Source organism: Pelodiscus sinensis, chromosome 18 (genome assembly GCF_049634645.1).
Source record: "Pelodiscus sinensis isolate JC-2024 chromosome 18, ASM4963464v1, whole genome shotgun sequence".
Lineage (NCBI taxonomy): Eukaryota > Metazoa > Chordata > Testudines > Trionychidae > Pelodiscus > Pelodiscus sinensis.
Window position 1 is genome coordinate 32,389,283 of NC_134728.1, and position 14,812 is coordinate 32,404,094.

Sequence of the window (14,812 nt, forward strand, 5' to 3'; positions counted from 1 at the left end):
TTTTGGGCTATTCCCGGTGGCAACTCCTTTCTCTCCAATATGGGCTTAATGATTGGGAGAGGAGTGTGAAGTGTTATGGCTTGAGCTTGGGTTAGCTCTTCTGTTTCTCTTAGTGCTGTGTAGGTTGCCAGAAGCACTTTTTTATAAGGCAAGTAATTTGACTGTGACCCCTGCCATAACTTCGAGCCAAACTGTATGGGACGGCGGGGTACCACTTCTCCTTCTTGCCATAAAGCATAGAACATCCCTGTGTTTCCCACAGTAAGGTACAAATGAAATGGGGCATTCGGGTGAATCGGACCCATAGACTGATAAGTGCATATCTCGTTACCAGCTATCTCAGAGCTTCCTTGTGGGTGGGGGCTCATTCCCATCGAGCATGCTTCCTGAGCAAATCATACGGGGAGTAGGTACGAATTAAGATTCCCCGTTTTTCTAAATCTTTATTAGTCCACAGACCGGAGCCATAGCTTCGGCTGGAATGCTGTACTGTTTTATCTTGGTTACAGTGGAAGGCGGGAGAGCGGGGGCTTGAGCTAGCAGAATTTTAAAGCCAGCTCCAAAAGCTCATTTTTCTCCATTAATTACTTTCTCCTTCCCCTCTCTAGCCTCAGGAGGAGCCATTCCTGTAGGTGCTCCATGTCCTTATTTAGGGTTCGCACCCGGGTATCCAGGTTCTGCCATTGCTCCCAGAGTTCGTATCTCTCTTTCTGCACCCTTATCAGCTCTGCTTCTGAGTTCCAGTAGCTAGTACAGGCTGCTTGCCACACACCCTTTAACAGCCAGATGCAAGCGTCTTTCCCTAACATCTCTTTATCCCATTTAGGGTTGCCCCATCCCTCTTGGGCAAACTCTTTTTCTATACAGCTAAAATCCATGTCCAGCGTGACTGGCTTCACACTGCTGTATCTGAACCAATAGCACAATCCTGCCGACTACGCCAATTCTGTCAGCCGACGGTCAGGGCAGTGTGTGTGTGTTTCCGAGAAAAGATTTAACGTCCGTGTCTTTACTGCTAGGACCGGGGTCCTGTCGCAGAGGGTGGCCAGCAGGCCAACAGACGCCCCGTTATATAGGAAGAGCTTATTACACCTTAGATTTTAGCTGCTAGAACACAGGGGTTTCTTCGCAGCGGGCAGCCTAGGAAAGGCTGAAAAGGTGCCCCAACGGATCTTGTCACCTGGGAGTGACACAGATCCAAAGGCCCAAGCTCTCCCTATGTCTGTCCCTTTATGACCGGCTGAAGTTCTTTTAAATTGTGCTTGGTTCTATTACAGCAACTGAAGGGGTCAGGTTAAAGCTTAAACAGTTACAGGTTTATTAAAAGACTTATAAAAGCATATGGTTACAATGGCTATTGCTCTATTTCTTAAATGCTAGCAAATATAAATATAGATTTTAAAAATGGTTACAGGAAAAAGGTAAAGATAGAAAATAGAAATAATGGTACCAAGTGACAGCTTAATCTTTAAAGAGCTCTAACACTATGTATATATATATATATATACTTAAACAAAGGACCACATCCAGGTACAATTTTTACCCCTTTCTGTGCCTCTCGACTCCAGCGTGTCAGGCCAGGGCCGGTCTCTCAATTCCTAGGAAAGACGAATACGAGGTGGGCGTCCCCTCTGGAACTTCGGGAGATCAAACACCTAACCCGACCAGCAGATAGATGGTAGATTGACACTCAGAGAAAATGTGCTGCTGGACCCATCTTTATACCCCTGGGGGTCCGTATCCTCTTTCTTATCTAAGATGCCGAATTGTACTGGTCCATTTTGTGGTGCCAGTTAATTTACACTTACAAGAGAGAGAGAACTAAATTGTGCGTACGAGACTTTTTTTTTTTTACTGGGCGAGAGATTCCTCCCCCCGCGGACGGCTGTGTGTTCGTATCAATATGGGTTAAGTCAAGGACACTCCTTGGCAGCCTCTTGGTCAGCAATTGGCGTATCTCTGTTACAGCCATTCACGGTCACAGCAACCTGGGCCTTCTGTTCTGTGTGCCCTGTATGCTCCAGGCAAGCAAAAATGGATGTTACAAGGGGGGTTCCTGTCTGGCTACAAACACTCTCATCTCATCCTTGACTTGCCTGTCTCCTTCCTCTTCTTTCCACCACTCTTCCCCTCCAGTACTTAGGGTGAAGAAATGCCTTTTCTTTTCTCCCTCTTTTGTGGGAGAGACTCTCCTTAATCACCACCTGCTTGGAGGCAGGGTGTGTGGGTGTTGCAGTCTGTTTGGGGGACAATGGGCAAGAGTCTCTGCTCTTCCACAGGCCCACTCCACTTCTCGGCCCATACCCTCTTTTCATAGTCTTCTCTGCACCATGGTCACAGGACCTAACCATGAAGTTGGGACTTCTGAATCTGCTCGTGCTTTCTAATGTGCTTTGCAGTGATGTGTTCTAGCCATAGATGGAAGATACATACCAAAGACTATGTCTAGCAGAGTAGTCCCTAGTGTATGGTGAAACTGGGCCTCGTGCTTTGGGAGGACCTGCAAACAGTCACAAGTGTCAAAAGTGATATGCTCATCACTTCTGCTACAGGCCCTGTCCCCCCCAGGGATGTCCCTCATGTCTAGTCTAGAGGGGTTTTTCTTGCAGGAATAAGCTACAGACATTGGTGTAGTTTCTAAGTTGACAAAAGTATAGCCTGAGTTAATTGGGAATGAATTCTCTCCAAACAGGCCCACAATTCTATTCTAAACATACTTTGTGGCAAGCAGTGCGGGTAGGCAGTACGTAAGTATGCTATGCCAGCAAGATGGTATAGCCAGTACTGGAAAAACGAGGAGAAGCAGAATGTGAAGTTGTCTAGCTGCTCCATGGTGGCAGCTCCTCCATTGTGGGTGTACCACACACCGCCCTTCCACACAGGGTCTCTGGAGGACAGGGCTGAGAGCAGGGCTTGGAGCAATCAAGCTGCATAGGAGGAACTGCCAGTGTGGGGCACTCAGGGTATGTCTAGACTACAGGCTTCTGTCGACAAAGCGCGTCCAGACTACATTGAGTTCTGTCGACAAAGCAAGCTGCTTTTGTCGACATGGTAGTCTGGGCGCAAAGGACAGTTTCCATTCAATAACACCTTCTGTCGACAGAAACTCTGTCGACAGAAGGTGTTATTCCTCGTAAAATGAGGTTTACATACGTCGACAAAACTGCTGAGTTCTGTCGACGTTATGTTGACAGAACTCAGCGGTAGTGTGGACGCAGGTATAGTTTTGTCGACAAAAGTCCACTTTTGTCGACAAAACTGTAGTCTAGACACACCCTCAGAGGCCCCATGTTCTGATCCTTTCCCTGCTGTGGTTCCCAGGGGAGCCCTGCAATTCAGGGCTCTCCCGGGAACTGCAGCGGGGAAAAAAGCAGAATGCCAACAGCTTCTCCAGCATGGCTGTACTGCCCCTCCCGAGTTGTGTCCTTTGGCGGAGCTGCTGTGTGGAAGGGCTGGGGCAGTAGAGCCACGCTGGGTGAGCTGGCAGCATGGAGTTGCCAATGGCCCCCCCATTCTGCTTCGTTCGCCACTGCAGTTCGAAAGTCTGATGAACCTGAGGAGGGGTGCTCTCTCCCCTCCTGCCGGTGATGTGGGGTGGATCACGGGAAAGAACTGGAGAGTGTGGGTGGGGGAAATCACATGGAGGGTGGTAACTCTTTAGTTGAGCTAATTGGACAGAAAAACATACTTTTTTGTTCCTGTTGGCACATCCTGTAGAGTAATGCAGGGAATTAGGGACAATCAGGAAGGGTTCTTCCTCTTGTGCCTCTCTAACAGGCCTATATAAAAGAAGGCATTCAGAACTATGACACAGTCCTGTAAATGTTGTGCAACTTTAGTAACGCTATAGTTTGAATTTAGTTAACCAGTTTGGTCCCACTTCCACTGTATTTTTGATTACCAAACTTAAAGTAGAAAGTCCTTGGACCAGAGACTTGGTTACCTTATCTATATGTAACATTCTTGGTACCCCTTTGAGGCGGTATAAGCGGGACTAGTGGTAACTTCTAGGCGCTGTTTGGAAATTGCAGTTGGGCTACTTTTCATGGTTTTTAAAAAGGGGGGAGAGGAGGATAAGGCAGCTGCAGCCTTATCTGCACTGGAAAATTTTGCCTCTTTAATACCGGTTAACTTTCAGGTTAAACCACCAGCCTTGCATGTCTCTGCATTTAAAGTATCTTCACCTTCGATATTATTGTGATTGTGGATTACCTGGATTGTGATGCTCTGAACAAGGATCAAATGGAGGGAGACTCTGGTATCCTCTCACTTTTAACTCCATTGATAGGGATGCCTGAACTTGTATTGTGGCTGACTATGCTCTGTGTGGATAAGGTAATATCTCTTACTGGACCAGTTTCTGATTATGAAGACACAAGCTTTTGAGCTACATAAAGCTCTTCTGCAGATCTGGTCAACAGAAGTTTGTCCAGTGAAAGACATTATCTCACCCATCTTGTTGTCTTAATACCCTGGGACCAACATGACTGCAACAAAACTGGCTGTACATGCTCACCGGCTAGAGGATTTTGATTTCTGGGGGTATCAGTTTGCTACTTATTATCTCTAATTTCACTCTAAAATCATTATGATTTTATGAAAAATGATGGGAAAGGTGGAAATTTCATTGTAATTCTAATCTTTTAATTGCTATTCTTAAAATAAGATGGGATCATGGTGTCATTTTTCTAGGCCTATATTTCTCTTAAGTGTATTGGCTTTTTTGTTATACAGAAACTATATATTAGTCTGACTGAGGTAAACGTATTGAGGTTTCATTTGTTGATGTGCAATTCTTGACTTCAAACAGTGTGAAGAGTGTCTGTGCTGGCAGCATGGAGTCTGTATGGGTTTACTGGAAGATAATGTACCTGAGAAATATACCTGCTATATTTGCCAAGATCCTCCAGGTACAAAGATTTCTAAGGTTACAGACACTTCTAATGTAGTAATTTTATATTTTTTAATTAATATAAAAAACCAATGTGTATAGTTTGTGTTCTTATGTCACTAATTTCTGCCCTGTTCGTTTGTCTGTTACTTTTACATTGGATTTTTTTACGTGAATTTAATTTACTTTTATTTGTCATTGTTCAGTAAATATTGCGGAAATACTTTATTTGAAATCGTAATAGGAGTTAGGATTAACTTTGTATAATTGTAAAGATACTCTGCATAGAACATATATTTTGCTAAAAATGTGGATTTAATTTGGGGAGTACTCTTTAACTCAAATACAGGTTGAATTATCTAATTTTTCTATCTCTTGAGAGTTTTAAACTTGTTTAAAACTAATGGTAAATTGTTGTTGACTAAGTATTGTGCAACTTTAGTAATGCTATAGTTTGAATTTAGTTAACCAAAGCCATTAATTGAAATAATGTTGAATTAAGTAATGTTAAAGATGGTAAATAGAATAAAATGGAATAATTTAATATTGCATATGTAATATTTATGACAATATTTCCCCACACAGGCCTCTGAGCATGCATCAGTGTGGTGGAACATGTGCCTGACTGAGTTACAAATCACCACTTTTATTTTAAATATGCCTATTTTGATGGCTTTGACTGGCTCATCACCAGCAGTCCTGTAGACTCCTTTTAAACCTGATGGTAATCCTACATCATGAAACAGCCTCCTGCTGGCTAAATTCCTAATAGCCATCACTATCTCTCCTCTTCCCCCTCTTCATCTCTGAAATGCACTTGTGATCCACTTCTTTCATTTTGTCAAAATAAATTTCTCTGTATAGAGCACAATCTAAAGTATTCAGATTGCATCATCGCATATCTTTAAAAAAATCCGCTTTGGAAATTGTATCTCTACTCTGGTTCATACAGGAATTAATTCAGGGAAGTTCTGTGACCTGTGCGATAGATCAGTGATTCCCAAACTTTTCAGCATCATGCCCCATTTTTGAGAAACTTTCACGCCTTCTCTCTCTCTCTCTCTCCTCCCTTCCCCCCCCCCCCATAGCAGCCAAACTTGTTGAGCAAAAAAAGGGGAGGGGGGGGGACTGACCAGGGACTGAAAAACAAAAATAGCAGCTTAAGGAATTTCTTCCCCTCCCCACCCCACCCCCCTCCAAGTTTGGGAACCCATGGACTATATGATCACATTGGTCCCTTCTGGTTTTACAATCTATGATTTGGTAATTCCTTCAGTTAATCATGCTTAGTTTTCGGGGGGGGGGGGGGGCGTGCTGGGGAAAGGGTTGAGAGGTTTGGGGCTTCTCTTCCCATCTCTCTCAATTGTGAGAATTTGGAGTAACTTTGAGATTGTCTTCTCCACTGTCCCCAGTATCTTCAAGGGTTTGTGTGTTACATACTCTGGCCTGTGTCCACTCTGGCTACTTAGAAAACTGTCATTGTGTTACTGTTGTTGAGAATATTATCAAAACATGACTTATCTGACTGGCATCCACCATTTACTAGATCTTCAAGTACAGAAATATTTGCTATAGCTTCTCTGTCCCAGAAAGGTAGTGGACTTTTGGCTCCACCTGCACCTCTTAAATCCTGGATAGGTTTCAGTCCAGGTTAGGAATATGACCGTATAACCATGTAAGCAGGTAACCGATAAGCCTGGACTTACTGGTTAATGTTTACAGTTATAGGCAGGCTCCTGCTCCCTCTTGGAAAACCAGCTGCCACCCTGTACTGCTGCCTCTGTATCAGACACAGCAATGCGGGAGCAATGGCCAGCTCCCTAGGAGCAGGGCTGCAAGCATGAGCTGGCTACAGGTGCATGTAGCCATGTAACCACTGAGTTTTTCACTTGTTACACAATTGTAATTACCCTGCATTTTAACATCCCTAGTTCAGATTCAGTTTGTCCTGGAGAGCTCAGACTGCTAGTCAGGGTCCTAAATCATTTGTGGCTTTTAGATTGAGATGTGTTGACAGAATTTTTTTGTCATCTTTAGCAGCTTTTCCTACCATTGACCATGTGTTATTTCTTAATTTATTAAGGGATGTTGTTGGTATGCCTGGAACTGGTCAGTGGTTTTAGTCACATCTGCGAGACCTCATGTTGTTGCTAGACAATGTGTGTCATTGTCTAGGGGTTTGAAGTGCTGCTATCTTTTATTGGTTCAATTTCTGTTGAAGCGACATAAATATTACTTCACCTACTTAGTCTTTCAAATATTCTGGGACCAACACAGCTACAGCACTGAGGATGTCCTGTTTACTATGTTGTTCAGTGTTTGCATTGATAATATTTTTGGTTGAGGTCATCTCTAAATATTGGATGATCATATCACAGTGGTGATGGTACATCATTTTACATCTCCTCTCCTGTACCGTGAACCGTAGTAGCTAGGACTAGGTATATCTGAACTGCCTCTTTCCACACAGTGTGGATGCCCCAGCCAAGCCTAGCAGTTAGGAATTATCATCAGTGTACTCTTTCCACCTTCCCATCCCTACTCATTGAGAGGGCATGTTTGGAGATAGCTTAGTTGACATTAAACTTGGCATTGTTTTCAACCACACCCTATCCGCAGAAACCCATATTGTGCATGGAATGAAAATACTTTACCTTTATTCATCCCATAATGACCATTCAGCAGCAATACAAGGCTTTGTGACTGAGGTTCAGTGATAATTCCCTTAGTAGGACTTTGAAAAAGGGAACATTCATACTCGTGCAGAATGCAGCATCATGGCCAATGACCACTCTCATCAATGATGTTGGTACCATACATCTTATCTGCATTCTTATATACTTCCTGACAATTTAAATTGTCTTGATTTTAAGTTGGCTCTGTTAGCTGTCAAAAACCCCTAATAGGTATTGACCTGAGTATGTTTTAAAATTCCTCTGGGAGCCTCATTTAGATAGGTCCCTGCTGTAACTCTTTGCGGCCTTTTATGGACAGGTGGCTTATTCTTTGATCCAGTATTTCTCAGTCTGTGGAACATGTTTTTGGAGCACCTACTGCAGCCCTGCCTCTGCTCTTCAGAATCAAACTCACTTTTATTGAATAGCCTACTTTTAAGAGAGGCATTTTGTTTAAAACAATTACAACAATTAAAACAATGACAGCCCAATACCACTCTTTTTATTGATGCTCCTTTGCTTGGCTTTTTAATGTATTACTATTGTGTTTATCACATTATAAAATAGATGTGATAAACTTAGTTGCATTTTCGCTGTTCCTTTGATACTTCAACCTCCTCAGCAAGGGGTAGCTTTCTTCGTATTTGTATATTTGCATGAGGTTTTGGTCAAAACGACATCTAGATGGTAAATTTCAATGTTGGCATCTTGGTGCATACATTTTCCTTATAAAATGACCAGTTAAGCATCTAAGAAACCTACTAGTGATGGGGAAGTTGACAGGCATGTCATGTATTTCTTTGTCTACAGACTTTTAAAAATCATTTGCACTGAGTTGCATAGTGAAGACTGTCTTTAGGTCTGAAGATTTAGTTACTGGAATATGCAGTATTCTATTGATGAGAATACATGAAAAAGATGAAGATGTCCATCAGTTGCAACTGTCTGGCGTGGAAATCCTCACTGAATACTGCTGCTGTATTCTGGGGTAGAATTCTCTGAGATAGAGCAAAGTGTCATATGTACTTCCAACTTCATATGTTTGTTCTGTCTTTGGGAAAGGGGTACATTCCATGTCTAATAGACCTTTTTACTAGTACTACTGTTAAGAGTTACTATTAATAAGCTGGTGCTGGATTTGTAGATATTAGTAGATACCAAGCTAATAACTGTTACCAGTAATGTTCACATACCAACGTTACCATAATGACTATTTTAATCCACTCATTACTGTTGCTTTAGGTCAGAGGTCCAGCTTAAAATACTGGTATGAGAAGGAGTGGTTAAGTAATGGTCACATGCATGGCTTAGCATTTCTGGAAGAAAATTATTCCCACCAGAATGCCAAGAAGATTGTAGCCACTCACCAACTTCTTGGGGATGTGCAGAAAGTAATAGAAGTACTGCATGGACTGCAGCTGAAGATGAGCATTTTACAGTAAGCAGCGTTTTGAAGTCTTAGTTGGCATGTACTAGATATGAAACAGATTTCAAAGAGTAGAAAAGTAACTGATAATGCAGATTGTTTTAGATTTGTATATACTATTCCATGGCCATAGAGAAATGTACTTTCATTTAAGTTGTGATTTGCAAAAAACGTAGCTGCAATTCTTTGGTGCAGTGAAACTTTTATTTATATTTTTTTAAATAAAAATAGGTATGTGGTGTGCATATATACTTAGACATGTGGAGAAAGAGTAAGCAAGCATAGACGAAAACTCTTCCAGAACACACAAAAGTAGAATATGGATGATACGTATATAATACTTACAAACTCTTGACACTACTACTGCTTAATACTACTTAATTTTGCTATTGGAAACATTTTTCACCCTTCTCCATGAAGTGTGATGAGAGTGTTCATATCTCAGTATCCTGTCAGTGGCTTGCCTATCACTTCGTACTCTATCTGAGCTTTATTTTGTGGTTACCACCAGAATCAGAAAAATTGCAAAACATTCCATTATACACACATATATAAATTAGTAGATAATGGGCAGTCAATAACCAGCTTTTCTTCAAGTGATTGCTCATGTCCATTCCAGTAGTTATGTGCGTGCCATGTGCACAATCATTGAAAATTTTTACCTTAGTGGTACCCATTAGGTCAACTGTAGAGCCCCCTGCAGTGGCTCCTTTACGAAGGTGTATATAGGTCCTTGCCGAGCCATCACTTCATTTTCTCTTTATCACCACTGAAGCAGCTAATCTCTTGCTTTAGCAAGTGCCTGTACATAGTAATTGTTCTCTCTTTTACACTAATTACTGAGTTGAAGTAGGGAGTCCCCACCCAATATGTTTCCCTGTCGCCAGACTTGATGCAGGTCCTTGGGTTCAAGCCATGCAGTTGGTGTCGTATGCCTATGCTCAAAGGGGATCCACATGCTGCTTAAGTGCCAGAGAGTGAATTGCACAAGTGTTCCATTTGAAGAAGAATGAAGCCCAGAACTTCATATTGCAAGCACCTTTTAATGGAGTCAGATTTTTGGCCCCAGTCAGCACCGGCAGCTTTCGTGCACAGCACACTGGCCTCAGCGTGGGATACCTCAGCACTGAGGATGGACTCCCATAAGGAGCATCATCACTGCTTCCCTTCATGAAAGGCCAGCTCATTGGTGCAGCATGACCACAAGGCATAATGGGGCCACTCTCCTGCCAGGAAGAGCAGACAGGTCTCCGATGCAGTGCATCCCACTAGAGGTCTGGTTCATTGGTTCCCACGCCATTGACTCCAGCCTTTAGGTGAGTTTGGTTGAGTCTAGTGTCAATGGAGTCTCTAGTCTAGGAAGTGCTGGAGGAGGATCTGTACCTTCCCTCCACACTAGACATTGTTACGGTTGCCCGGGATTTGATTGCCATGATAGCACAGTCCCTGGCCCTCCTTTTCCCATGCACCAGCTCAGATGAAGGCTGCACAAGCTTTTAACTGCTACACCACTTCCAGCACCGTCGGCAGCGCAGATAGCAACACCACCTATCCAGCACCAAGGCAAGCCCACTATGATGCAGCACTGTTCCCCATCATTGTTGGGGTCCATTCTTCCCTTGTTGGGCTTAGACAATTTCTCTGAGTCAGAGATGGAGTCATCTGTTTCCTGAAAAAGCTGGTATTGCTTGAGATCTCGGCACTGTAGAGCAGAGAAACCCTACATACCGATGGTGTCCTGGCCACCCCAGTGGCAGGGCCCAATACAATGCCCTTTTAAACACCTTGGTCTTATCACCAGAATCAGGGGCGTAGTTCCAGGGCAGCATTGGTGATTTCTGTTGCCCATGCCCCTCCTACTGTGACATCAGGAGCCCATGACTCATCAGGGACAACAGAGAACCCACCATGACGATCAGACCCAAGGCCTCTTGCATCTAGTGCAGGGTCACAGACACCCATGCTAGCAGCTCCTGTACCATCAGTAGCAGTGGGGTTGGATGTCCCTGAGCACATCACCAAGGAACCAGAGGGGCAAGAAGACTCCAGCCCACCTCAAGCCTCCTCATCTTCCTTTCTGGATGAATCAGTGGAGGGCACTACCATGTCACTTCTGCTGATGGACATAGAAGCCCACCAGGGCCTCCTTAGAGTGGCACAAAGCCTCAGCATGTAGACTGAACAAGTTGTGCGGAACTCAGACCCCATGGTTTGCATACTTGCCCCCAGAGGGTCCCTCCAGGGTGTAATATCATAAAAACGATCCATGAAGGTGTTCTGGTAGACCCCAGCCACTATATACCTACTGGCTAGGCTGCTCTTTAAACCTCCTTCAGACTGCTCTGGTTTCTTGATGGTGGGAATCATGGCTATGACCGTTATAGTGCCGTGTAGACCATGGCTGCACGTGTTTGGGCTCCCAGTGAAAGTACCGAATTCTATAGAGGACTAACTTGAGACTGCGCAGTTTCAAGGATTCCAGAGCAAACCTCATTTGCATGCCAGCATCCTAGAGAAAATTATTCAGGCGCCAACCCCCTTCAGGATTCTATCCAAGTCCCTCACTACTCCCCCAAGGAAAGAGTATAATCAATGAAGGGGAAGAAACAATAAGAGACATCCCCTCCTGGCCGGGGTCTTGGCTCCTTTAACAGCCCCACAGCTTGAAGACAAACTTTCAAAGATGCTCCTGGAGATGAAGCACCAGCCCAGATCCTGGCTTCTTGCCCTCCCTTTGTGAATTGTCTGCCCCACTTTTTCTGTGCCTGGACCCAGATTACTTCAGGTCACTGAGTCCTTAGCATGGCATGGTTGAGAGCTTCTATCCAATTCTGTGCCATTCTGCTCTCACCTGCCTTCCCCATCCCTCTTCAGAGATCCTTCTCACAAGCAGCTCCTGCTATAGGTGGCAGAATCACTCCTTGCATTGGGGGCAATAGAGGATGTTCCTTAGGAGTTCAGGGGCAGGAGATTCTACGCGTGACATTTCCTTATCTCCAGGGGCAGAGGTGGGCTCAGGTCTTATCCTGGATCTGTGAAACTTCAGCATGTTCTCTGACCACTACCATTTCCTCAAGAGACTGGCGCACCACCCTTGGCCTAAAGGATGTGTATTTTCATATATTGATTACTTTAGCGCACAAGAGATTCCTGAGATTTGTAGTCAATACCCGGACCACCCATTTTACTTTGGGTTTTCAGCAGCATCTTTTGAGTTGACAAAGTTCACGGTGGTTCTGTTGGCCTTCCTGCACAAACATGGGTTTCAGTCTTCCTGTACTTGGACAAAAGGCTCATCAAGGGCAAATCCTGAGTGCATGTGCTGGAGCACGTGGCTCTGGCACAAACCACTTTCAGTAAGTGAGGGCTCATTCTTGCTCTCTTCAGAATGAGTCCCCCTGGGCTGGGACTCGCTCTTCCTCCTCCCTGAGAGTCAGTAGGGGAAAGAGACCAGGCACCTCAGTGATCCCGCTATCAAAATGGTGGGCAGAGCTTCCACACTAGCACTGGAACCTGTGTGGGCTTCCAAAGACGTGGCTCGAGCTTCCAAAGACATGGCCACTTTCAATTCCTGCCACGCTAGTGATAGATTCAGACCCACAGCTGACGTGGGCAACAGCGGGGAGGCCACAATCAGCACTTGACAGCCAGGGCAAACATCATGACTCTTGCCCTTTCTCTATACTTCTATCACCTGCAGTTTCTCCAACCCGCTGCTCTCCTTGCGTAATTAGATCTCCAGTACTCTCTCAGCAGTCTTTCACATGAGGATGACCAGATAAGAGTATTATCATCGCAGCATACATCACCAACGGGGCCACTGTCACACTATTATATAGTGGGGCTTCATGGTACCCCCACTGGGCTTATACCCCTCCACTTTACCTACCGCAGCGGGGAACACTGGGATCCGTATAGGCAGTGGTTCTCAACCTATTGTATACCAGCAAAAAGAGGCTTGCCTCCAACCCAATCCCTTCCCTCACCCAAAGACTCTGAGGAGGAGGGGGGACAGATAGATGACGGGGACCTGGATTCTCATGAACCGGGCACATCTCCAACAGATAAATTCTTTGTCACTGCCAGAGGATTCAGTCATACCATCTGACACATACCCAACGGATGATAAACAATTTTGAGAGTTATTCAAGAGGAGCAGCAAGCCAACAAGTTCCACTTCAAAAAGGCCAAGAAAAACAGCATTCCTTGTTGAAGAATTTACACCTCCACATTATAGGGGAAAATTGCCTTGCCCGTAGATGAGGGAGTTATGAAGATCTCAGATGAACTATGCATCTGTCCAGCCTACCTGTAAAAGGGTGGACAGGAAATACTTTGTTCCCCTGAAAGACACGGAATTTTTATTTCACACACGCCCGACCAAATTCTTTGGTTATAGAATCGGCCCAGCAGAGATCCAAGCTACCACAGTATAGGATGAGTAACCAGTACAAAGATCACAAGAAGTTAGATCTCGTTGGCAGAAAAATCTACTCTTCCTCCACATTGCAACTGAGTATTGCAAATTACTGTGCCCTTTTGGCAAATCATGATTTTGATAACTATTCAAAATTAGATCTCATTGAATATCTCCCTGAATCAGAGACCTACCCTGAAGGCCATAATCCATGAGGGTCATACAATCGCCCACACCACCCTACAGAGTTGGACATTGCTGATACTGAAGTTAGGTCAACGGCCACAGCGGTGGTTATGTGGAGGGCATCCTTGTTACAGGCTTCAGGTGTTCCTCAGGAACTTCAGACCAAAGTGGAGGACCTCCCATTTGACTGACAAAAAAATCATTTGCAGCTAACACAGATGAGGTGCTGCACAGTAGCAAAGATTCAAGAACCATGCTCCGTACCCTCAGCATGTACACTCCGCCTAATTGGCGCAAGTGATACACCCCGTATAACCGCAATAGATAAATCCAATATAATTGGCGACCAGATACCATATGAAGATGCCCAACCAAGACGGCATGCACAGAGGAGGCTCTCCAACCAGGGTCGCCCCTCTACCATCCATGCCTCAAAGCAGCAAGTTTGAGAGCGTGGTCGAGGGTCTGCACGACCTCCCTCTTGATTCAGTGCCAACACAGCACTGCCATCTTTTTACCCACTGTCTGCATTCCTTCCTAAGATACTGGGAGTCCATAACATTGGACCACTGGGTACTGGAGATAATCCGTATGGGATATACTGTCCCCTTTACCTCTGCTCCATGCACACACCCTACCCACTACCCCGTCCCTTTTTCAGGAACCCTTCTCATGAGAGCCTACTAAAACAGGAGATTAATCGCCCCCTGATGCTTGGAGCCATAGAGAGGGTACCCAAGGAATTTCACCAAAGAGGATTCTATTCCACATTCTTCCTGACTGAGAAAAAAAGAGGGGTTGGAGACTGATCTTTGACCTCCGTGAACTGAACACATTTCTCAGAAAGCACCACTTCAAAACGGTCACGCTAACCACAGTCATTCCAATATGGGAGCAAGAGGACTGATTCACAGCCCACGATCTACAGGACACCTACTTTCATATTGCCATTCATCCAACACGCAGGTGTTATGTGCAGTTCACACTAGGGGCAGATCACTATCAGTACAAGGTGCTACCTTTTGGCCTTTTATCAGCTTCTTGACTATTTTCAAAAGCGTTAGCAGTAGCCACAGCATACCTCTGACAACACTATGTAATCATTTTTCCATACCTCAACAACTGTTTGATGAAAGGAAGGTCAAGTGAGAAACAAGATCAAAGCCCTTCTCAGTCGTCTCAGCCTTCCTATCAATGAACAAAAATTGACATTGTAG

The 14,812-nt window shown here is 44.5% G+C and overlaps 1 protein-coding gene across 13 annotated transcripts in view; it reads left to right on the forward strand.

The window, feature by feature from the left end:
* The window catches only part of PHF20 (PHD finger protein 20), a 190,082-nt gene that overhangs the window by 143,420 nt on the left and 31,850 nt on the right, over positions 1 to 14,812 (forward strand). For all 13 annotated transcript variants that reach the window (XM_075900752.1, XM_075900754.1, XM_075900761.1 and 10 more), the window contains 2 exons: positions 4,811 to 4,910; positions 8,809 to 9,004. In XM_075900752.1, the coding sequence (XP_075756867.1) occupies positions 4,811 to 4,910; positions 8,809 to 9,004 (296 nt within the window). The remainder of the gene's footprint in view (positions 1 to 4,810; positions 4,911 to 8,808; positions 9,005 to 14,812) is intronic.